General features: G+C 38.8%; 1 protein-coding gene across 1 annotated transcript; it reads left to right on the forward strand.

Annotated features, from left to right (window-relative positions):
• The first annotated feature begins 7499 nt into the window (after positions 1–7499).
• FGB (fibrinogen beta chain) lies at positions 7500–15089 on the forward strand. The gene is made up of 8 exons (XM_013951601.2): positions 7500–7574; positions 9345–9548; positions 10789–10972; positions 11568–11795; positions 12425–12538; positions 13033–13155; positions 13340–13625; positions 14541–15089. The coding sequence occupies exons 1-8, from the start codon at positions 7500–7502 to the stop codon at positions 14767–14769; spliced, it is 1443 nt and encodes a 480-aa protein (XP_013807055.2). The 3' UTR covers positions 14770–15089.
• Positions 15090–19228: the final 4139 nt, after the last annotated feature.

Raw genomic sequence — 19228 nt, forward strand, 5'->3', positions numbered from 1 at the left:
ATAAAAAAAGGAGAGAAAAATCACTGGAGTGAGAACAGTCAAGATGGAGGTAAATGAGCAAAAGCCCAAGCAGAAAAAAGTACTTTTCCCCAGCTCTTGGGCAATGGTGTGAAATGGGGCAGAGGCAGGAGGGCTCAGGAAAGCCAGTGCTTAAGAACAAAAACTCACATGTGAGGTAAAGGAAAAATTGTTAAGAATCAAGTTGAGAAAACAGAATATTTGCTACCCAGTGCTGCAAAAAAAGAACTGATTGTGCAAGTTGCAGGCCGAATCCCTGGGATTTTTGATCTACGTATTTGAATTAAACTGTATGCCAAGAGAATAGCAAGCACCTAGATTTAAGAAAAAGAGGGATGTTTTCAGCAAGTACAGGCTTATGGGTCTGACTTCAAGGCTGCAGGATTTAGAAAAAAAATTGAAAAAAGCCCCTTGTTTGTCCTGCCTCCAAGCCACCATTGGGCCAAAGGCTCCTACCCGTGTCGGCTCTCCTGTGGCTCGCGGCCCTCCACGCAGGTCCTGAAGAACCATTGATTTAAAGGACTGCAGACTTTGAAGGGCTTTTTTTTTTGGTAGGTAAACACCTAGCCACTGGTATCTGCAAAAGAGTTAAATAGGAATGACTCCATTTCATTTTTTAAAGCCACTTTTAAAAAGCCCTGCAAGTATTTTGCTACGTTACAACATCTGATAGAGCCATGCCTATCTGCCTTGTTAGCTTATGATACTTCTGAAGAGGAGAGCTTGAGTGACTCCAGGGTGATTGCCCCTAGTCTTTCTCTGATCAGGCTAACATGAGGCAAATATCTTACTTAAGATCAGACACCTGAGCTGCCTTTAACCATCTTCACACTCAGCTAATGACTCAGGCAGCATGTCTATGCATGCATGTGTGCGTATGTGTGAAGCTATGTAATGAACTCTACAGAAAAGTTGAAATATATTTCCATCAGCATTCACACACGAAACGTTTTGAAAGCTTAACTTAGAACAATCAAATATTTTATGCTAGTTATATTAGCTAGACTGATATAACATCTTGATTCAGTCTTGTTGGATTAGCTGATACTGCAGATTTTTAATCATACAATCAAGTCTGACTGTGGCAGATTCAGAGTTAGCAAAGGTGTGTGACCATGCAGATATTTCTGTTTGCATGATTCAGGCGGCAGCGCTCGTGGTGGGGGCTTAAAAGCAACCCTTCACAATCGCCGGCATCACAGACTAGTAAATTCTCCCGTGGTGAAATGACAAATGTTTACTATAAACATTTATAACTAAGAAATGTTTAACATCACACTATGCAAACTGCAGTTACAGCTGCCGAACAGCAGAGTGCAATATTTAGCTTTCTGAAAGATACACTGTGTTTTACTAAAACCTTGAGAGAATGATCATGGAATATATGTAATGATTCCCTATAATGGGTGATACAGTATTGTTTATGTCAGTTTGATTTTATAGGACTTCATGGCATTTTTAATTGCTTTGTGTAATGCAGTCGCATATTTTAATTATTATTTTCTTCATGCGTTCTCAAAGCTAAAGCCTCTTCATGAAACCACACACAGTGAGGTGGACTTGGAAAAATATTTTAATTCCAGGGCTAAAATACAACCTCTATAGAAAAAAATTAGTGTTATGTAATATTCTAACAGTTATACCTGATAACTCTCTTTTGGAAAGATATCTTTAACTTATGTCCATAGGAATGCTACCTTTAATTGGAAAATAAAGTTTTATATGAGCTGGTAATCCTTACATCTTATGACAAGTTGTAATTTGTTAAAATGCTGAAGTCCGTACTTTTTTTAAGGTGTATCCTGCAGCACGTTTTCAAAATGTATAATCCAGCACATTATTCACTTACCTTCATAAGTAAAATATATATGTACAAATTGCAAAGATGCCCCTATCATCTTCACATGTACTCATCTGCTCTTAAATTCAGGAAGTCTTTTCCTGCAATGCTCAAACTGTGATTTGGCAAGTGGATTTTTTATCATTGGGCCAGCTTTTGTAGTCTTTGCCCCTCCATCATGTTTGCTCTTTTTTACCACTATATACCAGCCACGTAATGCAGCTGTCTGTGTGGCTGAGTTGTGAACAGATTGAGAATGGATTTGGTCTAAAAAAAAATCTAGTGAAATACCTGTGGTTCAAACCTCTTCTCTTTATTAGTCATAGGATGGCATAAACTTGGGATTATTTCCAGCACAAAAATTGCCTTTCTGTTTTGCATAATAACCATCCTCTTTTTCCAGAATTGATAGATCATTCCTGGTGGCCACACTGTTGTTTTGTATTTGGTAATTTGAGATGTTGTGATAGCCATAAATGTGCTCCACAGCATGCTTCATGCCTGTTTTGGGGCTGAGATGGGAGATGGGTAGCAGATGTCCACTGCATTATGCCCTTAGCAGTGGAGGACCATTGCCATCTCTGTTTTGAGCCTGGGAGCCTCGTTTCATGTTTAACCCAAGGACCTATTTTGACAGTCCATCCTGAGAAGCCGGGGAACGCTGGCGGGTTTCTGAGGAAGGAGATGACCGCAGTAGACCACGGCACCAGAGCTGTGCCTCAAGGAGGGGAAGCCCTGTCTGTCCTTGTTTAGGTTGCAAACTGGAACACAAACTCCGTGGGGCAGGCAGGAGGTCACTCTGGTGCAAGCCAGTTGTGTCCTCCTGGGCTGGTGAAATCAGAGGTGAATTGGAGAGGTTGCTGCTGGAGGGGATCGTTGTATCTCTGCTGGAGGGCAAGGGGCCTTCAGCTTGCCTAAGCATGCTCTCTTGGCTCTGGTGTAAATTCCATTTATGGCCTAGTATTTAGCCTCTCTTTCCTAAAGAGAAGGAGGCCCCCAAAGGACAGCTTGCTTCTCCATGCCCCTGTTAAATCTTGGTTTGCTTCAGATGGAGCCTAATGTGGGCAGAACATGTTTGTGCTCGTCTATAACAGCAAAGGGCGAGTGAACATTACTCAAGGCATCTACCCTGAATCGAAGCGAGCATGAAGTATTTGCCTGGCTTATGGGCTTTTCAAATGTAGTTTCTTTTTTTTTTCTCGCATCCCTGAAAACAGCTCTAGAACTTCTTTCAATCTCTTGGTTTTTTTATGGAAAAGGCTGCCAGCAGGGATTTTGGAGATAAGTGTGGGCTACAGAGCGTTCTCAGCTGTCTGTTTTCAGAATTCCATCAATTGAAGATACACAGGTTTTAAAAGGAGATTTGGAGCCAGGGATTTCAAATAATTTTTTTAAAACTTTTTTTTATACAACGAGAAGTGTGTATCCTTGGTTGGTTGGCTGACTGATGAATTTGATGTGCAGAATTGGTTTAACGGCTAATCTCTGCCAATATATAAAGTACTGTGATATGCTTGTTTCCTTTCTATTGTCTTTTAAAAGAAATCAGGCTTACTTTTTATTGCATTTTTAAAGAAAAGCTTATTTGAAATGCAGACTTTTGTATCAGTCCTTGAAAAAAAAATCCTCCATTTATATTTTGCAAAAAAATTTCATTCAGATGTGCCATTTATTGCTATTATTATTAGTGTTCACATAGCCCTGTCTTTTTTCTCAATTTTTTGCAAGTAAACTTTCCCTGCAGAACTTTTAAATCTCTGCTTATTTCCTGGTGTTCTTGCAATGCTTTATAAAATCAGAGATCAAATTAATCTCTGTAATATTTTCTTCTTTTCCAGCAGATTTAGTCCAAGGTAAAATTCAGTCCCAGAACTTCATTAAATCATGTCAACAATATTAATTAGAATATTAACTTTATTCAATTTTTTATTATATGCCATATTTGATGTATTCTTGCATATCAGCTACAGCTGTAATAACTAACTGTGTAATTTTTTGCAAATCACCAGTTAGAAAAGGTTTCTAGTAGATTGTGTGCTGTTTTTAAGACCAAGGTGAATAGCCTCACTCATTAATGTTTAAGAACCCGCCTGCTCCCAGGATATGAAGATAACATTAATTCTCATTTACGAAAAACCTTTGCAGTAATATTTGTTACCAGTAAAAGGCAGAAATAAGGACACCAGAGATTAACATATGACTCTTCACTGTTCTTTTCATAGTGTGACCTTATTGCAACACTGGTTGTTTAAAAAGACATTCTAAATAAACTGCTAACAGCTGGATGTATTTTTAAATTTAATTTAGTAAACATTATAGCTTATCTGTGGCATAAGAAAGTTTTGTTTCTCCCATACCAAGACTGCTTCAGAGGGCACATTCAGCTTTGAAGGTCCATCATTCAGTGACCTTGACTTGTCCGACTGGGGTTTTGTGTAAAGAGCATTGCACTGTCGACAGACAAACCAACAGAACAAACACGAGAGGCAGTGCACAAATATTCACTCTTAAAAACACATACATACACCTCTGCCAACAAGTATCCTTTCTGCACGGTCGATAGTATTGTACAAAAAGAGGTCCTGGAACACCATAGGATCATTGTTTTACTATTACAATTCCTCATAGCAGGTTTGTAGATATATCATTACTACGTAAGTCCAGGAGCAGTTTCTCACTAACCATATGAGACAGAGGATATTATGTAGAAAGGAAGACGCAAGGAAAACAGAATAGGTCTCCTGCTTTGAAGAGAAGGCCTCCTTGATATCATTTTTAGAAGAAACTTAAGCCAAGTTTTCAAAGTTCTTTATAAGGCTTCATTTACTTCTTACTTTACTTAGTGGTTACAAGAATGAAAGAAACAATATCCTTGGATGTTTCTTACGTGGGTGAAGGAAAAATCATGTTATAACCAATGTTGACCAAGTTATGCTGCCAAAATCATTATATAGATATAAATACATATGTTTGCCAATATACCTTTCTCTCTTCGTGGTTCCAGATTTAGACTGTCATGGTGAAAGCGTTTTCTTGCCTGTGTGAGTTGTGTCGCCATGCAGGTACAGCTTTGCTGATAAAACTCTTCAGGCAAAACCTTTGCAGGGTAGACAAGGCCTCAGTTTGCCAGATGAACTGTAGCATAATCCCCTTTCTATGGTATCATTTGACACAAAACTGTGAACTAGCCTTTGTATGGTATAAACACGTTAATTTATTGTGCTTCCTGGTAAATCCCCAGGGAAACACAACCAACTAACTCTTGGGGAAGCCAGTGATAAGTACTGGACTTGGGAGGATCAAAGGCTGGATTTCAAAGGGGAAGTTCACTGAAGCCACATGTAGCCCCGGGGATTTCCCATGCCAGGACTCAGCAGCACACTCTGGCCTCCATGCCAACCCCCCATAATTTAGTCCGGGATATGGTCCGTACAGGCATCTCTCTATTTTTTCTTCCTGGACCCAAGAATACTTCATATTTGAAGAAGGACACCATAAGTACCAGTTACTGTAGAATATGGCAGTGGTTTCAGAAAGCATTTAAGACAAATATTTAATTAAGATTTGCATGTACTAAGACAGGATGATTTAAGGGTAAAGTTCTAGTTCAGGACTAGTGAGACCTAGTTTTAGTTCTCTGCTGTACCACAAGCTACCTGTAAACTCTAGGCCAGCAGTTTAGCATCGTTTTGTCCGTTCCCAGTACATAGGATGAGGTTGACTGGATTTCCCTCAGAGATACAGTGGGGGGATAACTGCATTTAAGGTTGTGAGATGCCCAGAATCGGTGATAATGGGTGGCATGCAATATCTTGGCTAGCGTCTTTACAGTGGAAATGACATGGTAAAGACATCTGTTGTGGCCTTAGGCAGATTTCTTTAGCAACTGTAGAGGGAAGTTTGTCTTCTTCAAAATGTAGTAATGTTAGGGATGTTCTGGTGGAAGGGATCAAATTCGGTGGAGTAAGAGCTCCTTGAGCCATGGCTGATTTTGGTCAAAGCTGTTTAATAATTAAACTAGTCAGGTTAAACAGCTTTTATATTTCAGGAATCTCCGTAGTTTACAAGAATTCTGACAAAAGCACGAATACAGGAAAAAGGCCTAAAACAAGCAATTTCAGTTGTTCTCATCTTTGTTTATCACAAAATCTCCCAGCCCATCAACTTTGAAATGGAACCTCAGCCCCTAATTTGCTTCTCTTCAGACATTAATATGAATGACTTCAGAAAAGTGCGTTAACTCAGTACCTTTTATTTAATTCAGTATAATATGATCACTTATAATGTATGAAAAAACCACAGGTTATGCAAACAATGAAATGTTAAAACCATGCAGCCATATGCCATATTCTTAAAAAGCATCAGAAAGCATGTTTGATTACGTTGCTATGATTACAAGCAACTTCACACCATATTCTTTTAAAAGATCATTAAACATATTTAAATAATGATTATTACAGAAAAAGTTTTTGTACTAAATAGAGGAAAGCAGTAAATCAGTATGTAAAATTTAGTTATTTTAATTCATTTACAATGTCGTGTTGCTAAAGTAATTAAAGTGTTTAATTGTTGTTTGTTGTATTAATCTGATTTTTAATTAGAGCTAAACAATTTTTTCACACAAAATTATTAATATAATGAACATAGTCTCTTTCTCTTTGTCAACTGTCTGAGCAGGTCTACTTTATTATTCAGATTTTAAAATTAAACTAATTGTATGAAGTTTCACGATTGCAGAAATTGTAAATTAATTCTGATCTGTAGTTTGTCAGCAGGTCACTGGGAATATTCAAAGCTCATTTTTGTTAGTTAATTTAGGCTGGATTTGTTGGATATGTTGTACAGTTCCTTTTTCATTATTTAGACAACTGTAATGCAGTGTGAAATTTCACAGAAGTGTGTAACTTGCTTTACAGCAATAGCTTGAAATGTACTATTCCTATGAATCTTGCTGCAAGTCACATGGCTCACTAGAATACTCATAAACAATGAAGGTAAGAATAAAACATGACTCTTATATAATTAATTTTTCAGAATATTCACTGAGCTACTAAAGCTTCACCATGAGGAACACCAATTTATTCTGATTTACAGGACTTAAAGAGACCAAGGCTTGCATATCTATCCAGGTACCATCAGAACTATTTAGAAGAATTTAATATTTTGTACCAAGTGAATTTTTTTTCATATTTAATGTAATATTTCTGAAACAGTCCATTTTTCAGTAGGAAGAAAATAAGAAAGGAGATGTCACAAACTGTGACATTTGACATTCTTTTCTTTGGATGTTCACCTTTTCAGCTGTTTTAAAAGACTTGTGATTTTTGAGAAGATAGTAACCTTGTGTAATCTGAACAGGAGGTACTTTTAAGGATTTAAATAATCTGATGCCAGCAGCAAGAGTCTCTGGGGCATGTAGATAAGACTTGTCCAGAGATATTGCTCAATAGTGAATGTATTCAGGCACACAGTGAAGAGAAAGGTTAAATATTAACAGAAAGAGAGTGACTTCTCAAAAGGATTGGTCCTATCATTGCCAAGGTGGGAATTTAGGCTCATATATATATAAACAGAGAGGATCTCTCACTGTCAGAGCCGCTGGTGGGAGAAGTTCACTGAGCTGCTCAAGCAAGCTGGCATCATGAAACTGCTCCTGCTGTTCCTGCTCTGTGTTTCTGCCGTTAAATCCCAGGCTTTCGATGACTATGATGATGAGGTTGTAATACTGATATTAATTAATTAATACTAATAAGAGTGAAAATAATTAATTTATTTAACTGCATGCATGGTTTTCTCAGCTTCTGTGAGGTAGCTAAGTTAGGAACTGTGGAAAAAAACAATGCAGTGCATGTTCTTGCTCCATTCATACTCAAAGAAATAACCTTTGTATTATTTTTTCATGAATATGTAACTGCAAACAGTTCTTTTCTGGTTTTAGATATATTTTCTTTCTATTTCCTTTCTTTCTCTGTAGGGGAATGAAGACTGTAAGTTGGTAAGATTAGTTATTTAGCTAAATGAATTTAAAGATACGTATTTAGCAATGTTGACATTTGGTGTTACAGAAAATGAATTTGTCAGGGGCAAGAGAGTAGAAGCGTGTAATAAATGGTGTCCTGTCTCAAAGACAGCAAAAATTTTTCTATGGATTCAGTAGGCATCAAAAGAGAATTTACTACCAGATCATATAGCTTTACATTTGAAATGGAAAGATAACAATTATTAAATAAAAGGGCAAGCAATGAGGATCTAAAATAACAATTTAATCTGTATTTAGTTTTGTTTAAGTAAAATATTTTAATGGGAAGTTTGATTTAGAATCCCAGGGTTTTTTTTATATATTTTGAAAATCCCCACAAAAATGGAATAGGCCAGGGCAATCAAAAATAAGATTATTTTCTGTTATACAACATAAGTGTTTGTGTTTATGCATTGATTACTGATAAGGCTATTATACTAAATCATTTTCAGCAATTTTGTGATTTGTATGCTGCCTACTTTTGGAATTGTTTTAAGGCTCTGACCCTGGATCCTTACAAGTGATTGTTATTTGTAGCTAAATCTCAGTGGGATTGGAGGTAGTAGAAGATTTTGATCCAGTTGTTCAAATAAATATTTATTCAAATGGTTTAGTTCGAACAAATGCATAGGGACAAGGCCTGTTTTCCTTGCTCAGCCTATCAGACTAACAAATTGAGTTTTAAGATGAAAGTTTTTCAAATAAATAAAATTGTTAAGATAATGCTTCTGTTTATCAATAGAACTGAAAATCCACAGGAGTAGAATTCACTTTAGGAAACATAATTTATAAATCCTTATTGCTCTCAAAATGCATCCTACAGTATGGGACACTGGGAGCTGCTATAGTTCCTGTTTCTGACAGTGATGAGGAATACATGCATCAGAGAAAGCTCAAGAAACCCAATATGAGAGATGTTACTGAATAATTTTACTAATTCTGGCAGTTAATAGCTGGGTTATAGCCTGACACCTGAAGATGTATTTGACTGTGGCCTGATTTTCTGAGACCTTGAAAATTTTACAGTAGTCCAATGAAAGAGAGGGACACTAAAAATATCATGGTGAATATTCTTCTTAGCCCTATGAATGTCTAATTTTTTTTTAATCCTACTACTTCAAGTTTCATGGTACATAGTGGCTATGAACTACATGAACTTTAATTTTTGGTCAGAATGAACTATTGAAATATTGTGTTGGTTTTGCTTTGAAGGCCTTTTAGATCGGCTAGATCTAGTCGGAGAGGGTATGAGTTGGAGAAGAAGGCATTACAATTATTTTTACATAATGTCAGTAGAGTATTTCCAATATTGCTTTTTTAATTCCATCAGTTAGATACCCTTTGCTTTGGTTTTCTTTGTTGTTTAAAATACTAAAGGATGCTGAATGGATTTCTTCATCCTGTGCATGGCATTTAATAATAATAATCCTAAATTCAGAGAGTTTTCTTTCTCTGTGGCTTTTGTAGGGAGAGGCCCCTCAGCTCGAGGCTAGAGGCCATAGACCCCTGGACAAGAGGCGGGAAGCGGCCCCAACGCTGAGACCCGTGGCACCTCCCATCAGTGGAAGCGGCTATCAGCCCCGGCCACCAAAGCAAACGAAGGCGGGTGAGAAGAAAGGTCCCGTCATTTATCCTGATGCTGGCGGCTGCAAGCATCCTTTAGATGAGCTGGTAGGTGTCTCCCTGTTTTATTGGAAATGTAAATGAATGCAGCTAATAATAGTCTGTGCTTTTCTTCTGGTGTACTGAACAGAGAGTTTTCTTAGTCAAATAAAGGAGAAATTGTCATTCATTTGAAGCAGCCCAACTTTACTTCTTTTTGCTCTAGTTCGGTAGGACTTGATTCAGAAGAGCAACGCCATAGAGCCCATGGGATTAGTCACAGAGTCAGATGCAACCTATATGGAATAAGGGACAATGAGATTTGAGCCTTAAATGTTGAAAGAAAGTATCTATGGGTTAGCCTGCACTTTCCCAGTTGCCTTGCATAGGTAACTATTAAGAAAGATGGGAAAAAGTTCTACGGAAAGGCTGGCTTGAATTTCAGGTAATCTCAAGGCACCATAGGGACTGCAAAACCCCTCCCGTATCTTAAAATTTTTTCAAACCAGAATTATAGTCTATCTTCAGTCGCTGCCCTAGCTCCTATGGAAAAGCATACAAATATGCTGAGATCTAGCAGACTCCTTGCTGCCTTGCAGTAGTCTACCATACTGTCTCAGCTCTGTTCTCTGTCAGAAAATGGAAGTTGTAACCATGCTGAAAGGCATCTTAGTGTCTGAGAGCATATTATTTCAATGTGGAGCTTTCTAACAAATGAATTCTGTTAAAGTTCAGTTAATACATGATTATGTTAGAATTCCACCCTGTCTGAGGATTTTGGTTCTCATGGGACTTCAGGATTTCCCACCCTTTTTTGAGACGCTTATCCTTCACGAAGCAGTGCTTGATACTGAAGAAATAGTGCTCAGTTTTGATAATTTTTTAATGAAATGTACTTGGCTGTTTTCTATGAAACATATATATAACCAAGGTGTACAGAACATGGCTGATTCTTATCTCTGAGGTTACTGAAAGAGGAAGGGGGTGGATACATACATACACAGGCACCAGGTGAACATTGAATAGTGCAGAAAAGTGAAAAGCAGATAGTAGACCAAAGTGTGGAGAGGCCTTTTCCAAAGAATTTCATCAAAAGAATCCTCCTGGGGAACTCAGGGCTCCTTCCTGTACTTCCGACTGCAGTTTCTTCCTAGAAGTTGAATATCTTGAATTCTTATCTGGGTGATTAAATACATGACCTCATATTACTAACTATTCTATGTTTCAAAGGCATAGCCACTCATTGATGGGATAAGAAGCTTCTCTTTTTGTCTTGGCTTTTATCCACAGCCCTTTTTATTTTTTTAAGGGTGTGCTGTGTCCAACTGGATGTGAATTGCAAACTACACTGGTAAAACAGGAAAAAACTGTGAAATCAGTTGTTCGTGATCTAAAAGACAAAGTGACCAAATTGTCCGACAGCTCTACAACTTTCTATGAATATGTGAATATTCTAGATGGTAAATTGGTAAAGAGACAAAAACAAATAAAAGGTATGCTATTCTTATGAATCACTAATGTAAACAGTATTACGATTATATTGACATTGCTATCATTATTTATTAAAGGGACTTCTTAAAAAAGTTAAAGATGCAGTAGAGCAACTATCTAGCAAACTAGGGTTCCATGACTATATCATCATAAATCTTAAAAAATACTCTGAGAGAGGAAAAGAAATGGATCTCACACTGAGGTAAGATTCATATGAGGCCTGTAGATGTAAGCAGCCCCCTTTTCTCTTACCTGTTCTCCCATGTACATCCAGTTCCTTTATGTCCAGCTCCTGGCTTGGCACCATGGCTTCCTAGAAAGAAGCTTAATTATAGTTCTTTGGCAGAAAATAGCAATACTGATAAATCTAATAGCTCACAAAGACATAGCAATGCATGTATATCCCTTTTCCAAGAATCTTTGCATAGTCTTTGTATGTTGTAGAAACAAGAAAAGTAAGGAAAAGGCATGCATATCCTTCTTCCCTGCTAAGGAAAGAAGTGACTTCTCAAACTATGCTTACAGACTGTGTTTCATTATTTCATAACTGGAAAATATGTCAAAAACTGAGCTTTTTTTTATTATTTGGTTTTCTAGACAATGACGGTTTACTTTCTGAGTACAATGAAGAAGTGGAAATGCAGTATAATTACATAAAGGATAATCTAGACAATAATATCCCATCAAGTCTCAGGGTCCTTCGTGCAGTTGTAGATTCTTTACACAAAAAGATACAAAAACTGGAAAATGCTATTGCAACCCAGATGGACTACTGCCGCTCCCCTTGTGTTGTTTCCTGTAATATCCCGGTGGTTTCAGGCAAAGGTACCTCATTTAGCTTTGAAAACATCTTTCTCTTCTCACATTTACATTACTGTACCGGGTGATAGATACATCATTCAATTTGCATGAACATTTGTCTGAAGCCTGTGACGCCAGTTAGGATAGCAGAAAAGATGGCTAGTGATCCAACATGAAAAAGTCTTTTTTGGCTGGCTCTATTGGTCATACCAAATATCCTTCAATCTGTCAAATATCCTTCAATCAAATATCCCAAATCTGTCTTCAACAGTGGCCAGTAGCAACTTTAAGAAATTTGTGATTTGGGGACTTTGTAAGGTGGAGGTGATATATTTGTTATTATTATATTTGTGCCCCAATAGATTTTTCTTTAATGAATCTGTCTAGTTCAAAAAGTCATTGAAAAATATACACTCTTCAATCACTTGGGCTGAACTTTTAGAAATGACTCTGTGGAAAAGTAGAACAGTACAAATACGCTGTTCTTTCTTCAATGATTCTTTAATGTGATGTATCATGAAAATCAAAATGAAAGTAGAATTAGATATATCTTTAAAATTGTTCACATGCACTCAGCAAACAAGGATAAGAAGACTGTTGAAGCAGAAGTTCAGAGCTCTTTCAGTAACAGGCACTTTGGTTTATAATTGCAGAATGTGAGGATATTTTCAGAAAGGGAGGTGAGACATCTGAAATGTACCTCATCCAGCCTGATGTTTTCCTCAAACCATATAGAGTATACTGTGACATGGAGACAGAAGGTGGAGGTTGGTGTGAAATAACTATGTTGTTAAAATATTAATTAATATGAATGCTACAAAAATCATTTATACTAGTAATTGTCATTTATGCAAACCAATATGGAGTTATAATTTTTTTAATTACTTGAGAGTGAAGTCTAATTAACTAGTTCAAAAAAGTCTTGTTGGTCATCTTCAGATGCACAGTAGGATATTTCTTCAGTGAAACTGGATATAAATTGTTGGGAAGGGGTAGATAGATAAAAATGTATCTTATTATGACTAGAGTGGACAATGTCTGGGCAAACCTGGAGGAGCTGGCTCATTTCTCACTCTGCCACTGTGTGGTAGACATCAGATTGGGGCATTCCTTCAAGTTCTGATTTTTCCACCTTTACTCATGAAGCCAGGAAGCCATATGCTAAGCTCATCTAGAGATGAGGACAGGAGAAGGGCTGTATCTTAACATTCTATGTTCCTTTCTTAATAGCAATTTAATCTAAATACTGTTGTTCCTGCAGGCTGGACTTTGATTCAGAACCGCCAAGATGGCAGTGTTAACTTTGGGAGAATATGGGATGCATATAAAAAGGGTTTTGGAAATGTTGCGAAGAGTGAAGGGAAGAACTACTGTGATACACCAGGTAAACTTGTCAACATAAAACATGAAGAGTTCTTGTCACTAAAACTATTTTCTCATGCTTCTTGAAGCTCTTTGACTTTTTAAAACTAACTAGTCCACTTTAGCAGACCTATAGGCAAATCATAAAGTTGCCTTGAAGTACAGTGTGAAATTGATTTCTCAGAGCTCTCATCTTTTGTTTTCAGGTGAATATTGGCTTGGAAATGAAAAAATCAGCCAGTTTACCAAAATAGGGCCCACTGAAGTTTTAATTGAAATGGAGGACTGGAACGGTGATAAAGTTTCAGCTCATTATGGAGGTTTCACCATACAGAATGAAGGAAACAAGTATCAGCTTTCAGTTAGTAACTACAAAGGCAATGCAGGCAATGCTTTGATGGAAGGAGCGTCACAGCTGCATGGAGAAAACAGGACAATGACAGTTCACAATGGCATGTTCTTCAGTACTTATGATAGAGACAATGATGGATGGTATGTACTTGCATAAGCTATTTTAAAAAATTAACTATTGAATTGTACATCTCTCTGCTTAAAATAGAACTAGATATAGAGTATTTTGCTAGTTTGCTGTTAGTTTTCACAGAATGTTATGGTATATTAAAATATGTTTTCTCCCTGCAATTTACCAGCCAAGTGTTCACACTGTTCCACTGACATAGCCAAGGGCAGAATTTTCCCAGGTGAAACTATATATTAGATTAGTACCACTACACAGCCAAATAAGAAGCAAGCACACTGAATTGTATTGATTCCATCTAACTATAGACAAATTGGCAAATCTGGATGCAGTATATTCATTCTCAGAGGCTATGCTAGAGATGCTGAGACCACAGTCATGCCTCAGTAGGAATATTGGTACTGACTCCTGTAACACAGTAATAGGCCCTAAGGAAACAGATAGATAACACATCCTATTTAAAAGATAAAATTGTGCCTACTCAGAAGTCAGGAGCTCAGTTGTTAAGTATCTCTAAGATATGTGCTATGTTTTTGTGTTAATACTTCTCAGTTACATATTTACTAATAAAGAAATTGTTTGGACTGGGAAAGACATACAATTAATATTGTTTTACATCCTTAAATTGCATTGATATTACAATTATCTTTATCAGCTGGAAATAGATGTAGCTATCAACTGCTAGACTGAAATAGCATTCCAAAAGAAATGCAGGTAAGACTGTACTTGTTTTTCTCAGTGACTTCACTTTCCAAGTGCACTGTATAGTACATGCTTGTGAGAGCCAGTCTTTTACAGAAAGGTCAGAGAGAATTTTAAGTATTTGCTATGGTTTGAAAATATCAATACAGGGACACGAGTATGCACTCTGTTGAACTGTCTGTTTATGGTTCATCTGTCATTGCTAACTCTTCCTTTTTCCCCTGCAGGTTAACTGCAGATCCAAAAAAGCAGTGCTCCAAAGAAGATGGTGGTGGGTGGTGGTACAATCGCTGCCACTCAGCCAACCCCAATGGCAGATACTACTGGGGAGGGAGCTACAGCTGGGATATGGCAAAACATGGTACAGATGATGGTGTTGTGTGGATGAACTGGAAAGGGTCATGGTATTCCCTGAAGAAGATGAGCATGAAAATCAGACCGTACTTTCCACAATAACAATTTTCAAAATGTACAGTCACAGATTTTCTTTTCATATTCATGCCTGGTTAACTTTTTAGGCATGATATTCAGGTTTGTCATTCTGTATGAGAACAAAATATGACAAAATGTATGTATGACCGTATTGTGATGTAAAGCGAAAAGCTATGGTAACTATAAATCAAAATCTGACCCATGAAAATAAACCACAAGTGTATTTTGTACCATTTTTCATTTGTTCACAGGACAGAAGTAACTAGCAGCTGTCAGTATAGAATAACACTGATGATAAAAATACCCATTTCATTGTTTTACAAAAAAGTTCCATACCGCATTTGAAGAGGGAAAGAACTATTTTTAAAATGTTTTCTAAAAATTAAATAAAGCCTTAAAAGTAAAGTTTTCTTTGTATAATTTCTCATTACTTATGCATTATCTGGGGAGAAGCAAGCACATTCTGCACAGTAAAGGAATGTCTTTTCCTTTTATATCAAAAGGTATGCCTACTACCTGTATAACAAGTTGAGAAGGAATAAAGCAAAAAAATAATGTCTAAAAAATTGCAGGTCACCAGTTGCTTTGTTCAAACTCTATATGCTGGATTAAATGTGTCCTTTCCTGGAACCTGGCTCACATAGTGTGCCTCATCTTATTCCTTCCCCCTTCCCATTGTCTTTTATCATTGAATAAAACACAGTATTGGAAGACCTGGCTGGTATGTCTTTCACACAATTGCTATTGTGGGACTAGAGCAATCATAGGATAATTTTTGCTTGACGGAAACACTGGAGATCATCTTGCCTCCTGCTCAAAGCAGGGCCAACTTCAAAGTCAGATCAGGTTGCTGAGGGCCCCTGCCCTGCTGAGTTTTGTATATCTCCAAGGATGGAGGTTCTGTAGCCTTGCTGGGCAGCCTGTTGCGCTTCACTCTCATGGGAACTTTTTCCCCATATATCTAGTCAGAATTTCCCTTGCTGCCCGTTGTGTCTCATCCTGTTGCTGTGTATCCCTGAGAAGAGTCTGACTCCACCTCTCTCTAACCCCCTGAGACACTGAAGACAACAGTGAGACCGCACCCGGAGCCTCCTCTTCTCCAGGCTGCATGAACCCAGCTCTCCTAGCCTCTCCTTGGACACCATGTTCTCCAGCTCGCAAACAGCTGGGGTAGCACCCCCTGGGCTCACTCCAGTTTGTCAATGCCATGCTTGTACTGAGGAACCCAAAACTGAGCATGGCGTCACTTCCGTTCGTCAGGCACTGTGTACCGGACAGCTGAGAGGTTTTTAGGCTCTGGGACAAAAAAAATATTCAGGCCCTGCCTACCTTTGGGTTGCTGTCCTTCCAAACCACCCAGCCCTTGTCTGCTATCCCCTTCCCTTATCCCTGCCATTTACTGGGGATAATCGGTGCAAATTTTCCATGGGACTTCGGGGCTCATTGCTACAGCCACATCACAGGGAACTGTTCTGGGCATCTTCCACTGCCAGCTCAATGTTCTGCTTGTGCTGAGGCCTAGTAAAATGCCCACGACCTAAAAGTGAAGGACATACTTAAGGCAAGATACAAAAATAGTTGTAGGAAACAGAGAGATTGGGTGGTGAGAGTAAGAGAGAAAGATGGTGAGGTAGAATAACTCTCTGTATTTTGTGAAAATCAGATTTTTTAAAAGAATATTTTCCTTTGTGGGCAGAAAGGCAGCTGGGTCTCAGTACTCTAAATGACATCGCCTGTGCCTGCAAAGTCCTTGGCTGCCCTCTGATCCACTGAGCAGGAAAGGCAGGCTCTTAAAATGAGCAATGCTGAGAAACGTTTTGCAACTTTGCTAAAATGTTTTCTTAAAATCGGCTAAAACCTTTAAACAGACGTTCTCCTCATATAATTTCTAGCCACTTGTGCACTACTAGTGAAGAATAAATACGAGTGCTTAACACAAACATGACGAGATTACTTTCTTAATAGAGGTATCTAATGAAATTACAGAGGTGTATCAATCTTAGTCTAAAAGACAGACTCATCCTTTTATTCTGTGTTCCTAAATACCTCTGTTTATTCCATTTGTGATTTGGACCAAGCTCTCTGTATATAGATCAAGATTTTTTGCCAGTAGAGATGCCCTTCACATCTTCCCCATTTCTTTATCTGGTTGTGATGACAGTCTAAAATTGAGATGCACCTCATCTCACTTATCTAAAATTTCAGCATTTTGTTGAAGCTAGTGGTCTAAGCTGCCTCTGTAATCAGGAGCAGAGGCTGTCCCAAGGACAGAACTTCCCAACCAAAGTAGACAGGATGAGCTACCTCTCAGAGGGGGATTGCCTCCATGAAGGTGGGAACCTGGATGGCTAATGGCAGATGAATCTCATCTGCAGCCTCTCCAGTTGATTTATTCTGTGGTGTCTGGGGTAACAAGGAGGAGACATCATGGCAGCATCTCATTACATGACTAGAAATGTTTGGAGTCCCCACAGCCAGGCTTACACTGCAGCTAGGGAACGAAAATACATGGCATAAAGCAGAAGCACTTTTTCCAAAAACACAGACATTTCTCTGCACATGATTATAAAGATGTCTTGGCTTTTCAGCAGACTCTCCAGCAGTCCTGGACAGTGACGGAGCTTGAGAAATGCTGAAAAAGGACTAAAAGTGAGTGTCTTTATCAGTGCATGATGATATTGTTAAATGGTACGATAAATGCTCACCAGTGAGATTTGAGGTAAAGTCTGCTCATGCTCATTTCTCAATAGAAACACAGAAAAACTAAACACAGTGAATATTTGTTGTATAATTTTATGTCATAAGGTGTAAAGACAAACACAACACATTCTTGTGTAATTATATAGCTGGTATAACAGTTTTTCTATGCAACAGGCTGCTTTTTGTTAAAAAATCCCTATCACACACTATTAGCAGGTTGTTGATTTAAAAACCTTATCTGCATATGAATCCTTACCTGGCATGTGATGAGAAACATACTAAAAGCAAGAATAACGTACCATTGTCATACAGAGGCTCCTAATTTTGCTTGTGCTCGTTACAGTCATAACCTTTTAGTGGTCACTGTAAAATAAAGGCTAATCTCCTAATACAGCCTTGGACAGGTCAGCACAAATCTAGGTAGATGAATTTGGGAAATCTAGGAAGCTGAGTCTGGGTTCTTTTGTTTTGTTTCATTTCATTTTGTTTTAGTCAAATAGTTTCTGCTCCCAAATAAGCCTGTTTTGGGAGCTATATTTTGGTGAGTTATCATGAACTGTCTTATTTTGAAGCCATATGGTGAACTACCTAGATTTCATCAACTGGATGAAAGATCTGCTTCCGTAAAATCAAAGCTTAAGAGGTCAGTTCCCACTTACAAGTCAGTTCTAAAGTGCATGCTTTGTTTATCAAGTGTATTCCATTCTAGGTGTGCGGTAAAAGTGTGGAAAAGAGTGAAAGAGAACCCAGACCATCTGCAGTTTTGGCTGAGAACCATTTCCAGCTGCTCTTGTGCTTCTGTGCTCCCTAGCTGTAGCTAGCGGTGTCCCCCAGGGGTCAGTCTTGTTCAACTTACTCATCAATGACCTGGATGAAGGGACAGAGTGCACCCTCAGCAAGTTTGCCGACGATACAAAACTGGGAGGAGTGGCCGATACACCAGAGGGCTGTGCTGCCATTCAGAGAGACCTGGACAGGCTGGAGAGGTGGGCAGAGAGGAACCTCATGAAGTTCAACCAAGGCAAGTGCAGGGTCCTGCACCTAGGGAGGAATAACCCCATGCACCAGTACAGGTTGGGGGCTGACCTGCTGGAAAGCAGCTCTGCGGAGAAGGACCTGGCAGTGCTGGTGGACACCAAGTTAAGCATGAGGCAGCAATGTGCCCTTGTGGCCAAGAAGGCCAATGGTATCCTGGGGTGCATCAGGAAGAGTGTTGCCAGCAGGTCGAGGGAGGTGATTCTCCCCCTCTACTCAGCCCTGCTGACGCCCCATCTGGAGTACTGCATCCAGTTCTGGGCTCCCCAGTACAAGAGGGATGTGGCACTACTGGAGCAAGTCCAGCGAAGGGCTACAAAGATGATGAGGAGACTGGAGCATCTCTCTTATGAGGAAAGGCTGAGAGAGCTGGGCCTGTTTAGCTTGGAGAAGAGAAGGCTGAGAGGAGATCTTATTGATGTGTACAAGTATCTTAAGGGATGGTGTCAAGAGGATGGAGCCAGACTCTTTTCAGTGGTGCCCAGCGACAGGACGCGAGGCAACGGGCACAAACTGAAACACAGACAATTCCATCTGAACATGAGGAAAAACTTTTTCACTGTGAGTGTGACAGAGCACTGGAACAGGTTACCCAGAGAGGTGGTGGAATCTCCTTCTCTGGAGATATTCAAAACCTGCCTGGACGCGATCCTGTACAACATGCTCTAGGTGACCCTGCTTGAGCAGGGGGGTTGGACTAGATGATCTCCAGAGGTCCCTTCCAACCTCAACCATTCTGTGATTCTGT

Source organism: Apteryx mantelli, chromosome 5, assembly GCF_036417845.1.
Source record: "Apteryx mantelli isolate bAptMan1 chromosome 5, bAptMan1.hap1, whole genome shotgun sequence".
Classification (NCBI taxonomy): Eukaryota; Metazoa; Chordata; class Aves; order Apterygiformes; family Apterygidae; genus Apteryx; species Apteryx mantelli.